We start from the raw sequence: 20949 nt of genomic DNA, 5'->3' as shown, positions 1-20949 counted from the left end.
AGCGTCTTATTAAAAAAAATTATCGGACATCCAAGCGCTAGCACATCCAAAAGATAAATTTATTGAGAGATCATCATAGATAGAGTCCTTGCTTACCAACGCCGAGCTGGGATCGGGTGAGAACTGAGAGCAATACCTGGTCTGGTCTGAATTTACTTCTGCTTTTTAATATAACTAGCAAACATGCCCGTGCGTTGCTACGGGTGAAGATCTTAAATATTACATGTATTATCTATAAATAATATCCAAATCCAAGATCTTAAATATTACATGTATTATCTATAAATAATATCCAGACCCTGTCTCAACGCATGAACTTTTTACATGCATTGATTCATGGCCTACTATGTCTGTATGGCAATTTTAGAAGCATCTGCTGTGCGATGCAACCAAGGTAGCCATGCTTGGTATTTTCACGAACATCTCATGCGCACGCAACGTACGGTCTCGTGAATCAAGCTCAAAATTTGCCAAATGCCAAGCCCAGCAGAGTAACGCGCGAACTTATCCGTAGCAATAGCAAGCAGGGCAAGGAGCACAATCCCAGGCCTCCAGTGATCCAGTCAACCGGATTGCTCCACGCCGCCACTGAAGGTGACGGCAGTGAAGTAGAAGGCCGCCGGCCATAAAGGAGTGCATGAACGGGGAAGACATCTGGCAGCACACACGACGACGACCGCCAGCTGGAAAGTCTGATGAGTGCAGGAGCACCCACGAACACAACCCTGCATAATTTAGTATTTTCTATACCAGTGGACTCTTTATAAGTGGATAATTTTCCTTTCGACAGGAGGAACAAGTTTCTTTTAGGGTGGTTCAATGGGAAGCGGATAAAACTCATTCACTGGATGAGCTGGAAGCTCAACATCAGTATGCCAACGACTTGGAGAAACAAATCGAAGCTCTTGCACAGAAGTTACAATCAGCCAACGCGCGCTACAAGCAGAAGGTAAACATTATCCTTGCATCATTATCCCATTGTAAAGAGACCATCATCTTACATGAGGTCAGCAAATATTATAATACCATGATGAAGCTTTGCAATTTTGCAGTACCCATACTTACAGGTTTTGGCTAATATAGGACATCCTTTTACTATTGAAACTTACCGACTTGCTGAAATAGCATGGTGCATTTGCTAGCTTGCAACATTTTTCTTTTGCATTGAATCGTCTGAGCTTTCCAGGTCACAGAAGAGAGGGATAAAGTTGCTGAGATTACCACAGAGTTCAATAAGTTGACACAAAAAGTAAGCAAGAGCGTTGAACTTGAGAAGAAGGTGCATGACCTTGAGCAGAAGCTGCAGGTAGCTTACTCTAAATCTGAGGAACAGGTAAGTGGAGACGCGTCGATGAAATCTCTTGGTTACCTTATATCTGATCATTTGTTATTGGCAACTAATCCCGAGAGTTCACCTTGGATTCATCAACAATTTTAAGCAAACAAAATGACAAATCTCTGGGTGCTGACGCGGCCTCACCAAACCCAATCCAGCAAGAAGTGCTCCCCTGTTCAACCATCATTCCTGTCTTCTTTTCTCCACCAAGCCAGCAATCCACAATAGCTAGCTTCTTTATTTTTCTTCCTCCATAAATGGGCAAGCAACAGCTCGAATCACCAGCACACCTTCTGCTCTGTTCTTCTGTCCACCAAAACAGCAGCAGCAACCACCTACCAGTAGCTCTTCCTTCTTCCTGCCGGCAAGCACCAGGAGCAGATCAGGCACCCAGCTAGCTTTCTTCCCTGCAAGTGCAGCAGGAGGAGGAGAACGCTAAATCTGTCTCAAAAAACCCCAAGATCCATTTGTTATAAAGATGTCTGCATGCTTGAGCTTATCGGGGCTCCTCACTCATGAACATGGTGAGCATCTCGCACCTCGGCCAAGACCATGCACCCGCCTGGTCACCTTGCTGCACCTGTGGGATGTCCAACACCATCTCGCACCTCTCGATTGATGCAGCATGGCGTTCCACACGAGGCCACCGTTGAGGTCCTCCAACTCACTGCTGCAGGATCTGCACCACAAGGACGCTGGGCTGACGGAGATTGGGTTGTGGGCGGGCGGGCACGACGCAGAGGAGGATGCTGGGGATGACGCCACGAGAGGTGTGGCGGGCACTGCGCTGCCACCGCAGCTGATGCCGAGGCCGGCGGCGTGGATGCGTGCAGGCGTGCGGTGGCCTTCGCCGTCGGCGGCGACGGACGACGAGTGGTGGTGCGACACCGCGTGCGCCGGCGTGAAGTGCGTCGCCATCCCGGTGGCAGCGACAACAGCCTCCAGCAAACCACGCAAGCACGTGAGAATTCCCACGTAACGGCGGACTCCTTCCCTTCCCTCCCATACAGTAGATCTGTTTTTAGCGACGAGAGAGTGGAGAGGAAGGGGATCGACGGGAGGTTGGAGGCGTGGAGGGATCGATCGGAGGGCACATATGGCCACGAGGGGGCGGGCAGGTGGCGGCGGCGCAGAGCAAGCGAGGAGAGAAGGAGTTCGGAGCGGGGCGCGGCTCGGAGGGAGGGGGCCGCCGGTCGCCCGCTCCGCCAGCCACCGTGAGGCCGCTCCGCCGCCCGGCTCCCCTGCTCCACCACCACCTCGGAGCACCTCCCCGCCGCCCGGCTCCCCCGCTCCGCCCCTCCCTGCTTTCTGCTGCCCCACCCTGCTCTCCACCGTCATCGCCCCTCCCTGCTCTCCACCGTCGCCGCCCGCTCCTGCCGGATCCAGATCCGGCACCCCGACGGCGCCTTCTCAGACGCCGATGAGCTCCGGCTGAGGCCGCGCGCAGGGGCAGCGTGGGGGAGCGTCGGGGCGCCTCGCTCCAGCCGCCGCCCGCCAGTCCACTGCCGGGCGGCGCCGAGTCCGGAGCCGGACGGCCGGACGGAGTGCGCCCAATCCCCCTCCCCTCTCTGTTTTATAAGTTTTTTCCCGTTTAACCCCCTCCCTTCCCTTCTTTTTCCACCCGAGCCATTCCTCTCTTTACAATATGAACTGCGGGTTGATTCCTTGAAAGTTGAGGGGTTTTTTTGCAAAATAACCACGACTTACGAAAAAAAGAGGCAGAGGCGTTACTTGCTTTAATAATAGGTAAAGATCAGCGGTTCCCTTATCTTATCTGTTTCGTTTCGAGTGAGATCTGAAAACACATTCATTAAAACGGATCAGTGATGGGCGCGCGGTTGGATGGGTCCCGGGGGTTCCTGCTGCCGGTGTGCCCTGGCTGCTGTCGTCACCGGCGTACGACCGCGGAAAGCGACGGGCTGCCCAACGGCGGCCCCCTCGCCGTGCGGGAGTAAAGATTGTGCAGTGCAGGCAGCGTGGAATATGATTGTTTTTGGTTTGCCATTTTCGGCAGAGGCCCGAGGATTAGACCGTGAGGTGTCGCCAATGCATGTGGGGTGGGTCAAGCAGGCACGCAACGCAAGGGAAAGGCTCTCTCACCATCTGACAAGCTAGCTACGTACGACCCACTTGCAGACCATGGAAGGATTATGCTATTCCTGGATGAATGTGCTTTGAGTCGTGAGAATTATTCAACGAGACGTCAAGACTTCGATCAAAAAAGCGCGTCTGGATCGATGAGTACTATGCTGAACGGGTCGGTTTCTTCCAGGGTAAAGCCGGAAGCTGACTCGTCCATGCTCGTTTCCATAATCTTGGTCTCTTGGAAAAAAAGGAAAACTCGGCAACAGATCAAAAAAGGCCGGGCCCAACAGCATGCCCGCCCGTCGCTTCCGGCCCAAACTAACAGTAGCAGGCCCACACTAGCCCACCACGCACCGCACACGTCACCACACTCCCAATTGATCGGGTGGGGGCCCTACACCCCCCGCTCCTCGTCGCCTCGTTTCCCGCCCGCTTCGCCTTCTCCTCTTCTTACCCCACTCCCCTCTCCTCCCCAAAACCCCCCAAACGCTCCAATCCCTAGCCATGGAGCCGCCGCCGGAGCCCGCGCTCACTCCGCGGCGGTTGACCGTCGCCGACCTCCTCCGCCTCCGCCGCCCCACCACCGGCGCCTCCTCCCTACATTTTCCTTCCGCACCCACCACCCCCTCCCCGCCCCGAAAAAAACCCAAGCTTGCCGCCGCCACCGCCGGCCCAACCCCCACCTCGACCTCCGGCACGGCCCCGTTCGCTCCGATATCCCACCCCGTTCTTCTCTCCGGCACGCTCTCCCTCCCCTCCGAGGACGCCCCCGCCGGCTGCCGCAGCAACTGCTTCTCCTTCTCCGACCCCGCCTCCTCCGCTTCCGCTTCCCCCGCCGCCTCCGTCTGCTGCTGCCTCCTCGACTTCGACCCCGCCGCGCTGGGCCGCGAGATACGCGTCCTCGCGTGGAACTACCTCCCCTCCGTCCGCCTCCACGGCGCCGCGGGCGTGCTCGAGGTGGTCCGCTGGCGCCTCGCGGAGGAGGAGGAGCCCGCGCCGGCCCCGAAGCGTAGCTTCCTGGCGAAGATTAGGCTCAATTGGCCCGCTCAAGATCCCGACTTGGCGAGCCGCGGCTGCGTGTTTGGGTTGGTCAGGTCCGTCAGCGTGGTATTCAGTATGCCGCAGGCCAAGGCTGAAAAGAGGAGTGCCAGTTCAATCGGGTTTCTGGCTGAGATTTTGTGCTGTGGGTGCCGTCGATGTCAAGTATCACCGCCAGAAACTGCTCAGGATCATAAGTTTGAGGTAATCAAGTTCCTGTACTTTGTGGGCTCAGCATGTACATGGCGGCCTCTGCTGGTGTGGCTTGTAGGGAGGCTGGTGTACATCTCGGGTTTGAAGAAAAAGTTAGTTTCTGTTGCGGAGAAAGGCTCACACACAATGTTGGTGTCATCCACAAATACGGCGATGGCATGGTGCAGATCGTACAGGGGAAATCTGCCATTGGATGGCTCACCAGAGAAATGTGGTGGGGTGTATGCTGGGGTCGTTACTGGAATTTACTTGCAGGGCCTAGCGGTTGAGCTGGATGACACTGTGTGGCTGCTCATAGATGATCTGCTGCTCCTGCCACCACATTGTCTTCGAGTTGGTGCTTTTGTATGTTGCTAATCTTTACCGCGGAGTTGGCGCTGTTGAGTTTCGAAATTCCATCTTAAGATTTCACTGTAGCTATTCTACCTCTTTGTAGATCTCTGTAAAGAACTTTCAAGCAATGCGTCTGAATTTTGCTTGGACGGGAACTGTTCTGCTTGCAACATGCAGTAAAACTTGCCTCACTGTGAAGTCTTTCTCCCTGGTGGACTCCAAGTAAGATGGGAACTGTATTTGCAATCATTACTCGGTATGTGATGCTACGACTCAGCAGTTTCTACTCTTGGTGCAGAAGTCATATAAAAGCAGAGAGCAAGAGCCTCCTGGGGAAGTTTGTTGACTCACTGGAGATGCCTTCTAGATTTTGGTATGAATATGATTTAACTTCTATATTTCTATGGCATATACTTACCATGATAAGTGATTGAAAAAGCAAAACTTTTCATCTCAAGGTATGCTCATTGTTTCCCCCCTCTATTTCAGGATGTTACTTCTGATATCTTGCTTTATACAGAAGTTTACAAAATTGTTTTCGGATAAGGAGATTTGGGGCTCACAAAATGTATGTTGCTAATTTTTACTGCATCATCTGAACAATTTATTGTCTGTAGTAGTTATTACTTATTAGTTATTAGTCTGTCATATTATATGCTCATTTTGCGAACTGAAACTCTTGTACTGCAAGGTACCAACAGAAGCAAGGAGTGTTTCATGCCTATGCTACTGAAACTCTCCTGTCAAAGTGCCAACCTCAGGCAAGTTTAATAGTAGTATATCTGTTTCACTGAATGTGCGTGTATTATTTCTGCTTCAAATATTGCATGTGACTGGCAACTGTTTTGGTTTGCTGCCAGAAGGCAAATAGCCTAGCCTCCTTTGTGCCCTTAATTGCCACTACGTGTTTGTTTGCTTTCTTTTCAACTTCCGTACCCACCACCACCCCAAAATCCCAAAAGAAAGAAATAGAGACATGCATGAGGCACCAGAATTCTGTGCAGGTTGTCACATACCTCAGGGACTTGGCTAATATGCTGCGTGGAAAAAGATTTTACATAAGTTAGAAAGAATACTAAAAACTCTTTAATAAGTATATTTTTTGGGTGAGCAATTTCCCTGGACAATACAGTTTGCTGGAAGTAGCAGCACTGCATGTGGGCACTCATAATTTCTGTTTGTTTTTCCAGCTTTACTTTAGTGTTCAACATGGAGTTTAATTTAATTGTGCTCATTGCATTTCATCCAATGTCTTTTCCTTGTGAATTAATTAACTTGAACTTGGTTATGCAGAAAAATTTAATAATGAAATTCTGCAGCCATGATTGTGGTAGCTCAAGCCTTGGATCAAAATTGGAGTCTTGCAAATTGGTAGTAGTCTCTCCTTTGATTCTTTATTTGGAACTAAGTTTACTTTTGTTTTGTTTATGCCCGCTACTAATTCAGTTTTTTATTCATTAGGCCATACCGTTCTCTAATTTTATCTGCAAGTGTGAATCATTGTGGATATCGTCGATGCTCAAATTTTGGAATGGTCCTGAAGAAGTGGGCGAGAGCCAGGGACAGAACCGATTCTTCTGTGATGGAATTTCCTATCCCGGCAGTACCAAAAGAATAATTTCGAGCGAAGATCTGGATTTTGTATTGGTGGGCAGTTTCAAGGTTATGCCTAATTTCCTGTGTTATTTACCTCATGTTAATCATTATACTTTTTATTACTCTTTATCCTGTCATAAGATACTGGAATTGTGATACCTGGAACGTTCATTAGTAAGATTCTTGAATACCAGGTTTTCCTTGTCGTTGAATTTTCTCAATTACCGTATGATTATTCCTTGTTAGTGAAATTTATCTTTGTTCCTTGAGTTATGATTCTCCTGTGGCACGTGTATCTTTGGAGCTCAACATGGATAATCCTTATTCATCTGTTATTGTATCTAGAGCCTTTGCTTTTGCAGGTTTAGTATTGAAATAGTTTGCATGTAGACAGTCCAATAAGGAGATTAGGCCAATTACTTTGAGAATCTCACTTTGCTTCATGTTTAAAATTGTATGTTACTTTGAAGGCCAGAGTTTGACAAAATTATTTTAGTACTTTCAAGGTTGTGTTCTGAAATAATTCTTTAGCATATTCGTGGTGCAGATGAGTGAGTAGGCATGCTACATCAATGATTTTACTTCATGTCCTAAGTCTTAAGACTTTGGATTAGGATGCATTTTGAACTGCCTGTGTCCTTGTTGCATACAGACTTCTCCACTGTCAGGGAGGCTGCAGTTGGTTGATTCCACTGGATGTATAGATGTTATTATACCTGATCTTCCGCCGAATGGGAGTTTGTATGGCATCTATGAGGTATTGACCATAATTTCGCATGCAATATTTGTACATGTGAATATCCACGCAACGTCCTACCCCAATATGCTTGGGACAAGAAGGCTATGTTGTTGTATGTGATGCATTTGATGAATGTAATTTTGTTAATCAATTGCCTTGCCTTCTTTGTTGTAAAGTCTATGGTACTCACTTGATTTCTTGGACGTCAGAATTAAGATCTTTGCACTTATTGGTTGGGAAATCCAGCAGAGGTGGGTGATGTATCACCCAGAGTTGATGGGCAACTAGTACTGTGAGGTTGGAGGAAGTCCCAGGCCTTGTCAACCTGGTACCATAGTAGTATAAAAAAAACCTGGTGCCATAGTGGAGGTGGCAGTGCAGAAAAATACTCCAGTAACTACTTTCCTTTGTCATCTGCACTAAAGCAGACATAGAAGAGATTGTTCCTGCAGGGCTCACTGCCTCGCTGCACAATCTTGCAGTGACATTACGATAGGGACATAATTCTGTTCTGTAGAAATGCCTTGAGATATGTATCTTCAGGTTAATGATTCTAGTGATAGTACTGGACTACTGGCTACTGAGCCTGTATGTTGGATTGGAACATACTGTCATCCTACTAGGGTGTTTTAAAGCAGTGTAATGTCCAGAAGAATGATGTCGTGCAGTTCCAGTTCTAAGAGTGCTTAGTTTGCTTTTGTGAGCTTACTTTAAACACTTAATATCAGGAAAATAGAGCTTACCATCATCTTCTGCTTTACTGCTTTATGCCCATACGGGCGTATAATTAACAATGTTTTCTGATTTTCGTTTTGCCATCCAGATCAGAAATTATAAGCTAGCCCTTGAAGGCCCAGTGGCTTACCTAGATCATTGTGATGTTGCTGATCCACTGTCCTGTAAGGCTATCTTTCAGAAGCTTTCTTACAAAAAAAGAGTGCATCACCTCAATATGTATGTTATAGTATGCTGGAGGGAGTTAAATCCTATTGGCCCTTCCTTGCATATTCCTTTGCACATTAATTATAGGGCCAGGTCATTTCACCTTGTTAAATTGTCCCACATATTTCCTCCAAATAATGTGAGTTCATTTTCTTTTCATCTACCCAAAATCTAGAGATTTGTAGCATAATCATGTCTCTAGTAGTGTCTATGTTCTCATTTTTCTATTGCAGGTTCAACAGCAGAACATGTCAGGGCCTATACTCTATGCTGAAGCTGTAATACTTCCATATAATTTGCAGTTTATTGGGCAAGGTGAATGCATTGAGCATGCTGAGGCCTTTAGAATGTCACACTCTCATCTACTAGGTAATTCTGAAGCCTCTAAGGCAAAATTGTGTAATATCCCATGTTCGCTAAGTTTTGGAAGCACCAATCTTTGTGGTACTCTGGTGTCTAGCAATTCTTGTAGATCAGCAGATGGTACTGTTCTAAATGCACGTATTGTATGTGAAAGAGAACACACATCAAGGATTTTGTTAGAGTTCAAGGAGGGAGGTTTTATCAAGTATCAGGTATGGTTTTGATGATGAAGCCTAATTCTCACTATTTATTTGTCGCCACTTCCCACATTGAGCAGTACTAGCGTCTCTAAATTCTACTTAATCTTATCAATATGCAGTTACTGCGGATCAATGGCTACTATCTTCTCCAATGTCCCAGTGGAAGTCTTACTTGCACAATGGAAGGCTGTGGATGTTTGGAAGGTGGTAAAGTCTCACTGGATTCTCAGGATAAAATTTGGAGCATTGCCATTACCTTTGATGGTAATATAAGCATCAAGGGGACAGTTGGGAATCAATCTGTTAGAGTTACTTCAGCGGAGGTTGATGAGCCATTTCCCAGAAACATCATCCGTGATGAGCTGAAATTAGTACAGTCTTGGAATGACTTTTACTGTAATTCTTATTTCCATTTGGATTTTTCTTGTGAGGCAATGAGCACAAAAATGGAAGAATATAACACCGTATGCCATGTATTGAATCAGCTGCGTGCTTCCTCCACTGAAGTTTTAAGTGTGTCATCATGCATTGATATTATGATGCCTAAGGAGGCTTCTGGGTCTGCTAACTTGAAAACTGAAGAAGCGGTTCGAGGAGATTTAATATCGGTACAGGGGAAAGTAGAAAATATACATTCACATGCCTGCAGGAGGGGAAGATGTATGCCTGCTAATGAGAAGTACAGTCTATGTATCCATGTTGCTGATAATAATCACACGGTAAATAGCCAGATCATGATTTTCGATTTACTGCTTAGTTGCTAGTCTGAGATAATGATATTTCATCTCATGGCATCCTTTCCAGGTACGTCTCCATGGATTCTTAAGCAAACATTCTTTTATTGTTGGTATGGGACCAGGGGCAACAGTGACATTCCACCGCGTCCTTTTGACACAGTTAGTTCCTTCCCTTTCTTCTTGTTTGCATTAAATGTTACTTCCGTTGTCTTGTAAGTATGGTTGGCTAGGCCTGAAAGGGCTGCGGATTGGAGCGCCCCTGTTGCTGCCCCTCTGCTCCGTCAGAGAAAAAAGAGGGTCACGGATCAACCTGCCCCTCGCGTCAAACGAACCTTGCTGGCCCGCGGTGCACCGAGGGTCAAACCGCACATGTGGGGTTGGATTGATTCAAGCTAGCTAATGACTGGTGGCCTGGTGCCCCATTCACCCATGCATGCGTGTGGATATGTATGAGTAGCTAGGGCAGCTTTGGACAGCCGCTAGGTCGATCTGATGGCCGCCGAGCCCGATCTGGTGGCTGGCAGGTTCAACCTGGTAGGCAGGGATCGGGAGGAGCGCTAGGCAGCGGAGAGCAACGCCACGAGGTTCAACCTGAGGGTCGATTGGGGTTGATGGGAGTAACGACTCTGTTGCTCCTGTTCAGAATTGGATTGGCCCGCTTCGGTCTGTTGGTTAATTTCGGGGTCGGAGCGATCTCACAAAGGGATTGACCCGCTCCCTTTGCAGGCCTATGGTTGGCTGGTTGCAGCAAAAGACCATCATTTACCTAATTACCTGCATGAAAAATTTAGCTTTTACCTCTAATTTGATGTATGACCTTGATCTGATCAAGAAGCTGATGTCTGACGCTTGCTTCGTAGAAATGGAACCTTGAATCGGATGAGTTGCTTTTCCAATCCTAATAAAATAACTTGCATTGTCCATGTACGTATGGGCACTCCCTAAGCATGAACTGAGTACATACTTAGTTTTCTTTGTAGAGGTAAATAATAAGGTGTAAGAAATGCTGTATGGTTTGTTATGCAGCTAGTGTGAGGGCAAATACTTATGCTGTGTAAAAAAGTATTAGATCTGCCCCAAACAGTAACAGGTAAAATGTGTAACCTCATCCCTAAAGGACCAATCTAGTCCAATAAGGGGCCTCATCCTGGACTATCTGTATGGATGGACCAGATTGTTGAACTAAATACCCAGTCCATCCACATGGATGAGCTGTAAGATTCCCATCCAAATAGGCCCTAAGTCTGCATTTGGGCAAATTGACACATCGGCTTGTTGCACCACAAGGAGCGCTCCTCAGGATCTAATAATCATGACCTCTCCTCTTTGGGTGACTCATAGCCTATGAAGAGACTCTGCTTACTTGTTACACCACTTGGAAGTATGGAACACTACTCAGCACTTAATCTCCATTCCTCTTTGGTTGACTCATACGGTCGTACCCCATGACAAGACCATACTGCCCTCACCCATTGCCTCCCATTGTATATGGTTTTCAACGTAATACACATTACTGAAATTGTGATAAGAAAGATATTAGATGAGCAAACGGGCAGTGAGGTGAAGTGCTTGGGTTGACCATGATAAGCACTCAACCCTTGAAGAAGGGATTATTTGGTTTGTTTCAATTTGTGAGAACAAGGTTCTTAAGGCAGTTGTCCTGTAGCAACTTAGGTGCGCCAATAAGATGTTAGGTGCGACCTAGTTATATCTTGCTGTCTAGGCTACAGCTTAAGAACCTTGGTGAGAAAGTAAAATATGAGGGTGGATGATTAGGTGTTGAGCCAGCACCCCACGTGGCCTATTGTGATTCAGGGGTATTCAAATGAATACCCATTATTTTTAACAAAAAACTTTGCATAAGTAGTCTATAATATGTATATGTATTCAAAAACTAAAAACAAAGCACCACAAAATAGGCTTTCCAATCTCTCCTCTTATTCAGCGGCAAAGAAGAGATAACCTGAGCCAGAGATTTTTACTTCGTCTATAAATGAATCTATAACCTAAGCTTTTTCTACCATATGAAATTTTGAATACCCATTGTCAAAATCCTGGGCCCACCCCTGGTCAAGTGGTTGGGACTTTGGGTCATAATTTGGCCCAAAAATTGTAAACCTGAAGATTTAGATCAGACCTTTTTAAATTTGAGGATCAGTTCAGGGGCATAGCTTCAGGTTGCTGTCGGTGTCAGCTGACACCGACGGATTTTAGAAAATTTAGTGCAAAATACTGTTCAAATATTGTTTACAACATCATGACACCGGTAGAAAACAATGCTGACACTGGTGAACCATGAGGCTGGCTTCGCCCCTGGATCAGTTTGACCCTTTGTCCATAGTTCAAGGACCATAATGGCTGTTATCTCATACTGCATAGAAATGTAAATCAGCTTAGTGTATTACTGCATCCTAAATTTAAGATTACTGATGTCAATACTCGGGAAAGTTAACAAACTAGGATAATTTATCCTGCAAATTGCTTGGGATCATGTTCTTTTTTTTGTAATGTCAAGTTTAATGTTTAAACCTAAGCTTCAGATTAATATTTAGTTTCATTATGTAAATACGAAGTTGTATTTTGTGTGCTCGGTTCCTAAATCCTCTGTTTTCTTGCTGCAGGCATGAATTATTGTTAACTCCTGTTACATACATTGAAGTTACCTCTATCAGCCATACTGACCTGACTGAGGAAAGTGTTATTTCACCACTCAAGTCTTATCGCATAAAGGACTGTTTACTTAGCACAGTTTCGCGGTGTTTTTTCTTTCGTCGGAAGCATTTTGCAGAGAATAAGCACATGCAATTTGACTGCAGGGTAGGTTCTTTTCTGCTTATATTTGGCTCATGTGTAGGTTACAGATGTACTCTGTTTTAATCTTCCCTGATCCTTTCACAACAGCTTAATGTTGTTGAGATGTCTTCTTTGATGTCAAGCTCAATTTATCTTTTGCTCTACTCCTTCCAGGCATCTACTTTAAATCTATCATTTGATGTCTTCACCTTTGTTCCAGGTGGCAACTGTTCTTAAGCTGGTATTGGATAAATCGATTAACCATGGTAAAATACCAAATGTAAAAGTCAGGTTAGCTGGTTTTATTCTTGGTAAGAGATGCTGCAACTCTTCATTTTAGGCAACACAGTAACATGCATCATACACAATTCTAGATCAAAATTCAAAATAATTCCAGTGATACACGGGGGTGTTTACTTTTCTGATTTGTATGGAGCACATGTATTAATCATATTGTATTTCCTATGCTTTTAGCAGATGATGGATCATCCCTTTGCTGTTGCTGGGCTGATGATGCAAGGGCTGAATTGTTGCTAAGACTGCAGGAAGTTGCACATCTGGATGCTTCTGTTAATTTAAAGCTTTCAAAAGGTGGAGACAGCACCAAATTACAGCATACTGTTGGTTACTGCCTAGAAAAATTGTTGAAGAGGCACACATGTGTTATTGTTAAAAACTGTGGAATTCCTCCTGATTTCTCCTGCCGAGACTTGGATGCATCTTCTGTTTTGCATAAAGTCTTAAGTCGCTTCGAAGACAAACTTCTGAAATTTATTATCCTTAATGCTTGTTGGAACGGAACTCTGGTGAGTTTATCTATCCATTAATTGTCAAAGCATTTTCAGTTTGGATCAATTATCTAGGACATTATACAGCATTCGAGCTAAGAAAATGTATGTTTACATATGATTCTGAAAGACGATTTATTGGATTGATGAAACTCATTTTTATTATACTAGGATGTGAATTGTTCTGTCACAATCAAATGTGTTGTTTGTGTCATTAGTCGTGTGTTTTGTGCATTTGTGCCATATGACAGTATGTATTCATTTATGTGTCTCATGAGATATACGGCTTTACTTATCTTTTGTAGTCCCAAGACTTAGAAATTTGCTGCAGTGGTTGGTCATACATTAAACGTATCAGTAATATACTTGAATTCTTAGAAGGTATCCTGTTTGATGAACTTTACATTTTGCAGAATGTTATAGCATCAGTTATAAACCCAGATGATTTGAATGGGTTCAATGTAGAACTCCCTGATTTCCCAGTACGGAACATGCAGATGCTATGGATAAAAGAAGTTTTTCCAGTAGATCCTTTGGAAGAAGCTCGGAGACTATTTGGTATTTTGGAAACCAGCTAATGTTGTTCAATGAGGACTTCACCTTTTGGATGATTTAGTTTGAAGTATCCTGGGTGTTGTAATTTGCATTTCACAGTCACACCCATACAGAAAATGCTACTCCCTCTGTCCCAAATTACTATTCGTTTTGGCTTTTCTAGGTACATGCATTTTGCTACGTATCTAGATATAACATATATCTAGGTGCATAGCAAAAGCTATGCACTAAAAAAGCTAAAATGAATAGTAATTTGGGACGGAGGGAGTACTGCCCAAGCGGAACTGCCATTTCACTGTTGTTTGAAAACAGAAAACCTGCTGAGTGGTTACTTTTTGCAAGGAAAAGGAACGAGAGGCTTTTGAGAATTGAGAACATGATGTCTGTGTCCTGTGGTGGGACAAGGGACAGACGGTATTTCTTGGTTGGAGGGTCTGCATCTTCATTTTAAGCATCCCAGTGCAGACTTGCATCGCTTAACGAACGGGTTAGGTGATTCAGCTCTTAAAGCCTTGGGTGATAATTTAACTGCTGACTGTTTTCTGGATTTTTACTGGAGAAATGGTAGCTTGATGAGAGGGTTCACTGGAATTGGTTTTTGTTATTAACAGCGCCGTGTATAGTCAGTATAGCAATTTCCAAAGTATGTGCTCGTAATGGAGCAGGTTTTTTTTTATACTCCGTTTCACATTGTAGATTATTTTGATTTTTCTAAGTTCATAGATATTATTATGTGAAAAGCCAAAACTACAATTTGGGATGGAGGGAGTATGTATTTATACCCAGGGGTCTGGTTTATAATGTAACTGATACACTGATATCCATCTTCACACTTAAGTTTCGACAAGATCAAAGAAGGCGCTACCTGCCTGATTTGTGTTTTGTACAAAGTGCAGAATCTTGTAAAAGTTAGGTTGTGTTTGGTAGAGCTTCCATAGCTGATTCTCTGCTGGAATCAGCAGGAGTTCTGCCAAACAGTTTCTCAAAAAGAAGTGATTCTCTGCTGATTCTGTGAAGTGATTCTCTGGAATAAACTAAGAAGCTGGGGGCTGAAAAAAGTAATTTCTCTTGATTCTGTGAAGTGATTTTCCATCCTAATTTTAAGAGTTTATGCTAGATAATCAAAGAGAATTACTTTCAGCTACAGAATCACTTCTCTCAGAGAATCAGCTCCCATAGAGAATCAGAATCAGATGAAGTTCTACCAAACAAAACCTTATCGGTGAAATTCTATAGCATGTGTGCTAGCCTCCAAATCATGTGTTTAACTGTTATTCTAACAGAAATTTTGATTGGCCGCGGTGGTGTTAATTGCGTGTTTAATTTTTCTTGTAGCAGTAAGATTCTCTTTTCTCGTCAAATTGTTTATCTGAGATTATCAAAGTGTACTACAGAGGATGATGGAGCTCCAATGGCTTGTGCAACTGTTGTAAACAAAGACTTGCTTGTATACCTTCAATTTCAAAGCAGAACCTGGACATGAAAAGCTACAAAAAGGGGTGAAATTCAAATGTAAGTGTTTATCTTGTCTTATCTGACCATTCCTGGATAGTAAGGATCTGCTCATGTTTCACCGGTTCAGGCTCGTATCAATTTTAGTATCATACAAGCAGTCTATGGCATGGCCTACCTAACACAGAAGATGGACGCTTTTGGTTGCATCGGAGACTGCCCATCAGAGTCATAGTGAAACTAGAGTAGAAATTGCCAAAGCAGCTGGGGATGATCGATTCACTGTTCTCTGTTCTAACCTCTAAGATGCTCATCTTTTGTTGATCTCATAATATTTTGATAGATTGTGTTAACTAGATTACTTTGAGGAATATTCCTCCGCAACGTCTGAGGAATATACTGACGGTCTTTACAGAAACATAATTTTGGTTGTTGGTTCTCTTCTGACGAGATAACTCTTATGTTGATGCTAATGAGTGGGACCGGGAATCAAAAGTTCCTAGCTCCCAAATTCAACACAGTTCATCTATCTTACTCGAATTATTGTGTTCAATGTTATATATGTTAATTGGCCATGCTTCATATTTCCCGCTGCCACCATCTGGGGGGTGTTAAGACAGTTTGCAAGCGCATAGTCATTGAACTCGTATCACATGTGAGAACTTAGTCAAGGCCAAATCGTGAAAACCACAAATGCGCGCAGCAACTGTTTCCATCTATGGTAAAGACTCGTGGCTAAATGAACCCAAGCTGTTTATCATGCAATCATATTTGTCACATCTTCGATTGATCAGAAAGAACAGCAAAATGATACGATCATTTTAAGAAATAATGCATGGCATATTCAACAAACAAACTATTTATTATCAGGCCTGTTGATCGAACCAATACCCAATTCTGGCAAGCTATCGCATGTCAGGACAAAATGACATGGTTAAGCCCAATGTTAGGAGGGACAAACAGCAGGATCCAGGTAAACTTTCAGCGTACATATGACATTCCATATACTAAAAGGAGCAACATCCACTCCAGTGAAGTTCATGGGCTAGATCCTTTCTTGAACAGCTTGATTTGATCACCGTAGTAGTAAGCGCTGCCAATCATCAGAGCGACTGTTGCACCTTGGGCAACAACACGCGCCCTCATCAGTTTTTGGCCTAGTTGAGAGTTCCCATATCGGAAACTGATCAGACCAGCAGTCAGAACTCCAGCAGTCACCAATGCACCTGGAAAAACAATGCAACATATTATAAGAGAGTTGTAATGCAAGCGATTATGTAAGGTTAAGTCATACAATGACACAAAGATAATAAATTAGAATTTTGGCAGCAATGCGAACTAGTATCTCCAGTCAAGTTCCCATCGGCATCATCACAGAAAGGTCTATTGGTTACATTAAAGTAAAATGTTAATTTGATCTAATTCTAATACACAACAAAAACCATATGGTAGGCAGATCCAGAAAATGTAATAAAATACATGATTGAATCGTATGAGTGTTTAAATGAGAACCAATAGAGGAAGATCGACAAATTCAGAACTAATCAAATACTTGCCTAGCTTATACTCCTTCCATCCATAAATATATGACGTTTAGGACAAGCAAATTAGTTCATTTTTTAACTAACTAGGTTGTCCTAAACATCATATATTTATGGACGGAGGTAGTAACATCATGAATCAACTTAAAGCAGACTATAGATGCCAAATAAGCTGAACAGTGTTAAGGGTCTAAAAAATGTTTCACGAGTTCCAGAACATCCACCTCTTGAAGAAAGCTTCACATATACTATTATAAGGTTATCATCAAAGTGGATGTTTGAGGTAGTGCTCATGGAGGTGCTACACATCCTGACTCCAATAACTCCTCTTTATGCTCACACCCAAACATCACCACTGCATGTGCCCAAAACTAGATGAACTTCCACATGCCCATCGGCGCAGTTATAATTCAGAGGTACCCTAAACCAAGGAGCAATATACTTTATAATTCACTTTCGAAATATTGATGAAATCATTCGATAAGGTCAGACCAGCTGATTAATGAGAAGTCAACTTTATCCGTCTCTGTGCAGGGACGAAGCCAGAACTTGATGTTGAGGGCGGCCAAAGTATAGCAAATGGATCATAAGGGGGGATAATTTTTTTGTGCTTTTACATGGTGAAAAATTGTGGGTGGACACATAGCCTTTTGGGTAGGGGGGTGGGTGGGGGGGGGGGGGCGCAGCCCCTCCAGTCCCACTCTAGCCTCACCCCTTCTGTGGATTTAGAAATTAAACTCAGTGAGCAATCACCCAAACAGCCATAAATTCTAAGATTGAGGCATAAGTGATGATAAGCAGGTATTCTTGGGCCACGTTAAAATAATCTGGCTCAATTCAGTTGCATTCTGCAAATGAGCCCAGTGGAGCCTAAATAATTGTCATGGGATCAGCTTGTTTCTTCCCCGAGAACCCTTAGTGAGACTGGGAGTGGGGAAAAAATACTACATTAAACAATAAAGGTCAGGTCACCGGTAACAGCACAGGACATCATCAAACTATGTTTACTAATTCAGACCCATAAAAAGCATATGTTAGATCAGCATAATGTGCATCTAGAATAAGAAACGTTGATCCTCCTACCATGTACACATACTTAAACAACTCTGCCATTATCGTTCATAGAGGTACACCAAAATTTAAAAGAAAATCATAAATGTGGCCAGTGAATAAACAACCATATCAACCATCATCAGGTATGCTGTCCAGTTTGTCCAACCCAAGTCCTTAACAAAGCAATCCAATATATCTGTTTGCCAGAATCCATATGTACTATTTGACAACGGAGAAAGCCAAAATTTCAACCAGCATCTCCACACAAAATGGAATTTCATTTTCTCGATTGAGCCGCATGTGTGCAGTTACTGGTCAATGCAGTTATGAATGCGCAAGAGGTAAAAGAACTAAAACGGAACAGACAGAATACATCGCAGAAACTATGGATTATGTTAGTAAATCAGTAACAAGAAGCATCCAATTTCACACCAGTTGCCCCATTTTAATTCCTGCGGTAGCTGCTCCTCACCAATCTAGCCCAATCATAAAGCCGGTCGGGAGTAATAACAGAACAAAACCACAGTCCTGGTACAACAGAGTTAGATCCCCGCCGACCCAATCCCACGCCTAAAATCCCCAAGGAACCACAATCCCGCGATCTTGGATCCAGAGCGCGGCGACTGAACCTGCTCCCCTCCGTCCCCCAGTGCGAAAGAGGCCGCGCGCGTCAGAGGGAGGGAGGCGCGTACATACCGATGGGGACGAAGGGGTTCTTGACGGGCTTCTTCCCCTCCAGCTGGAAATCCTCCATTTGGAACGGCGACGGCGGGGCGGTGCCTCCAGCGGCGGCGCCACTGCTCTTCTCCATTAGCGTCGCCGGGCCGGTGGTGGAGGAAAAGAAGAGTCTTCGGAAACAGCGGCGGCGCTGGGCTTCGTTCGGGTCCGGTGGCTGCCGCCAACGCTCTTGAGTTGTTGAGGAGAAGGTGTCTGGGCCGTTGGATTGTGATCCGAGGGTAGAAAGGCGTTGTAGGCAGCGGGGAAAGGCAGTGCGCGTGCTCGTGGTGCCAAACTTGCCAACCGGGCCGGTGCCGTGCGGGATAGCTGCATGTCGCATGTCCCCCTCCCCCTAAAAAAAAACTGTGTCGCATGCGAAAGATAGCTATCCGTCGCGCACACAGGGTGGTGGGATGAATTCGACCCACTAACATTTTCGGCCTGCTACGAGAGTTGAATAAGGCCCGGTCCGTTTTATGTTTTATCCGTTTTTCACGCATGAGAGTGGAGGAGTGAATTCGGCCCGTTAGCAAATATGCGACCTGCTATGCGAGATGGTCCGGTCTATGTCACTTTTTATTCATTTTCGATTTTCGTGAGAGCGTGATGGCCCAATTGTGGCCCATTTTCAGTTTTTCTTTTCTTTTCTTTTTCTTTTCTTTTTTCTTTCTTGCGATTCAACTTATTTTTCTTTCTTTATTACCGTTTCTTTTTCCTTTTTTTCTTTTTCCTTTAGCAACAACACTAAATCTTTTATTTTGTTTCTTTTTTATTTTTTATCCTTTTCCATTATTATGTTTCTATTCCTTTATTTTTATTTATTATTCCTTCATTTATTTTTTCTTTTTCTTTCTTTATTACCGTTTCTTTTTCTTTTAGGTAACAAAACTAACTTCTCCCTTTTTTATTTTGTGATTATTCTTTTTCTATTACTTTATTTTTATTTATTATTCATGTGTTTCTTTTCTTTTCTTAGTTTTTATATTTTAGTATTAACTTTTCTTTTTCCCGTAAAATAGGCAAAACAACATTATGAGGTGTAGCGACTACAGTAGTTGATGTATTTTTTTCTTAATCTTTTGTTGCCTTGTTCGTCAAGTGTGCATATTTTTTTATTTAGTTTTATTTTTATTTAGTTTTTTAGTTCGTCAAGTGTGCATATTTTTATTTTGTCAAGTGTGCATAATTCAATGATATTTTGTGAGTTCATATAATTTATTCTGAGCGTATGCATATTTGTTCTGTAAGTTGATATAATTTTTTTGGTGGTGTGTACTTATTTGTTCATGATATTCAGTTTCTATTGTTTTGACAGTACAATGAATTGTTCGTGATTTCAACTATTTTTGTTTGCAGTGTATTATTTTGTTCGTCACGTTTAATTATTTGTTCATAGAAATTATTATTTTGTTCATCGTGTTTAATTATTTGTTCATAGAAAATTATCATTTTTATAATTTATTCTATGATTGTATATTTTTCTCTATATGTTTGTATAATTTGTTCGACGTGTACAGTTATTTTGGTCCATGAATTTATATAATTTGTTCCGCTATATGTATGTATTTATCTGTGATATTCAGTTTCTATTGTTTGTGTTGTACAACAAATTATCCGTGATTTCAACCCATAACTACCTAGCTATTCCTAGGCTGAAAGTTACGCAACCTATCACAGTATCATTTATTTAATCACGAACTTGAATTTTTTGTGGTGGACTTTCATTTAGCTTTATTGGAATAAATTGTTCGTGATTATAATTACTTTTGTTTGCTATATACTATTATTTTGTTCATCTTGTTTAGTTATTTGTTCAAAGAAAATAATTATTATTTCTGATGTTCAACTATTCGTTGGCAGTAGTCGAAATTAATTATTCTGTATTAAAAAATATCATCGAAACATAGTCGAGTGGGGTCTTGTTTTAAAGATCTTGTTGTGAGCAATCCATTGGTGTGATCGAAATTAAATTTGGATATATGGTTTGAGATTTATAAATTTTTTGTTTGAAAATTACTTTGCATGTGGGTGATGTCATATATTTTGTCACGTCGGACATGCATGCAACTTATCTCTATTTTAATTCCTGCGAGGTTAATTTATCCCTCCATACTCCTATTAGCACATGATATTAATTGATCATCCTGAAGGCGACAGGTGGAAAATTTATCGCCTTAAGTGGCGTATAGCCGCACCCGGTGCCGTGCGACCCTTCTCCGTCCTCATCGACGTGATACAGTTTAGAACCGAACATGTCTTTGTGTAGTATTTTTTTTCTTGAAACACATAAGATACACATACGTTCAGCACAGCGAGATGGGCGTTTAATTTTCTTTTTTGGATGAACCAAATTCAGTGCTAACGTCTGTTTCGCACGCAAGCAGAGTGTTAAATTGGAGTATTTGCGATGAGATACGTCAAAATTAAGCATAGCCGGTAAAGCATCGCCTAGACATCATCCTTTGTCA

General features: G+C 43.2%; 2 protein-coding genes and 1 long non-coding RNA gene across 7 annotated transcripts; 1 reads left to right on the top strand and 2 right to left on the bottom strand.

Moving 5' to 3' along the window:
- Positions 1–1197: 1197 nt before the first annotated feature.
- LOC117842635 (uncharacterized) lies at positions 1198–2855 on the bottom strand. Its single transcript, XR_004637543.2, has 2 exons — positions 1876–2855; positions 1198–1777 (listed from the first exon to the last, which is right to left on the bottom strand). It is a non-coding gene; the product is annotated as an uncharacterized lncRNA (long non-coding RNA).
- Positions 2856–3876: 1021 nt separating this feature from the next.
- On the top strand, positions 3877–14608 carry LOC117843659 (CST complex subunit CTC1). 5 transcript variants are annotated; one of them, XM_072292210.1, is made up of 17 exons: positions 3879–5017; positions 5109–5227; positions 5304–5378; positions 5495–5573; positions 5707–5766; positions 6299–6376; positions 6467–6667; positions 7254–7358; positions 8164–8421; positions 8516–8857; positions 8965–9216; positions 9331–9564; positions 9650–9741; positions 12204–12399; positions 12596–12686; positions 12850–13181; positions 13577–14608. In XM_072292210.1, exons 1-17 carry the CDS (start codon positions 3926–3928, stop codon positions 13739–13741), a joined length of 3771 nt encoding a protein of 1256 aa, XP_072148311.1. In that variant the 5' UTR covers positions 3879–3925; the 3' UTR covers positions 13742–14608. The 5 variants fall into 5 exon arrangements, with proteins under 5 accessions (XP_072148312.1, XP_072148311.1, XP_072148310.1 ...); XM_072292209.1 differs by having other exon boundaries at positions 5307–5378; positions 8965–9564; XM_034724316.2 differs by having other exon boundaries at positions 3880–5017; positions 8965–9564.
- A 1405-nt stretch (positions 14609–16013) lies between these two features.
- Positions 16014–18778, bottom strand: LOC117843660 (RING-H2 finger protein ATL48). The gene is made up of 2 exons (XM_034724318.2): positions 18461–18778; positions 16014–16396 (listed from the first exon to the last, which is right to left on the bottom strand). The coding sequence occupies exons 1-2, from the start codon at positions 18573–18575 to the stop codon at positions 16209–16211; spliced, it is 303 nt and encodes a 100-aa protein (XP_034580209.1). The 5' UTR covers positions 18576–18778; the 3' UTR covers positions 16014–16208.
- Between the last annotated feature and the right edge of the window lie 2171 nt (positions 18779–20949).

The sequence above is a fragment of the Setaria viridis genome, chromosome 2 (assembly GCF_005286985.2).
Source record: "Setaria viridis chromosome 2, Setaria_viridis_v4.0, whole genome shotgun sequence".
Lineage (NCBI taxonomy): Eukaryota > Viridiplantae > Streptophyta > Magnoliopsida > Poales > Poaceae > Setaria > Setaria viridis.
The sequence above is the reverse complement of the archived record's forward strand: the minus strand, read 5'-3'. Positions and strand labels throughout refer to the sequence as shown.

Coding starts and splice junctions, on each gene's coding strand:
- LOC117843659 (XM_034724316.2), top strand. CDS start 3,926: ATGGAGCCGCCGCCGGAGCCCGCGCTCACTCCGCGGCGGTTGACCGTC. Junction 8,858..8,964: donor GAGGTTTTATCAAGTATCAG/GTATGGTTTTGA, acceptor ATCAATATGCAG/TTACTGCGGATCAATGGCTA. Junction 12,687..12,849: donor GTTAGCTGGTTTTATTCTTG/GTAAGAGATGCT, acceptor CTATGCTTTTAG/CAGATGATGGATCATCCCTT.
- LOC117843660 (XM_034724318.2), bottom strand. CDS start 18,575: ATGGAGAAGAGCAGTGGCGCCGCCGCTGGAGGCACCGCCCCGCCGTCG. Junction 16,397..18,460: donor GAACCCCTTCGTCCCCATCG/GTATGTACGCGC, acceptor TTGTTTTTCCAG/GTGCATTGGTGACTGCTGGA.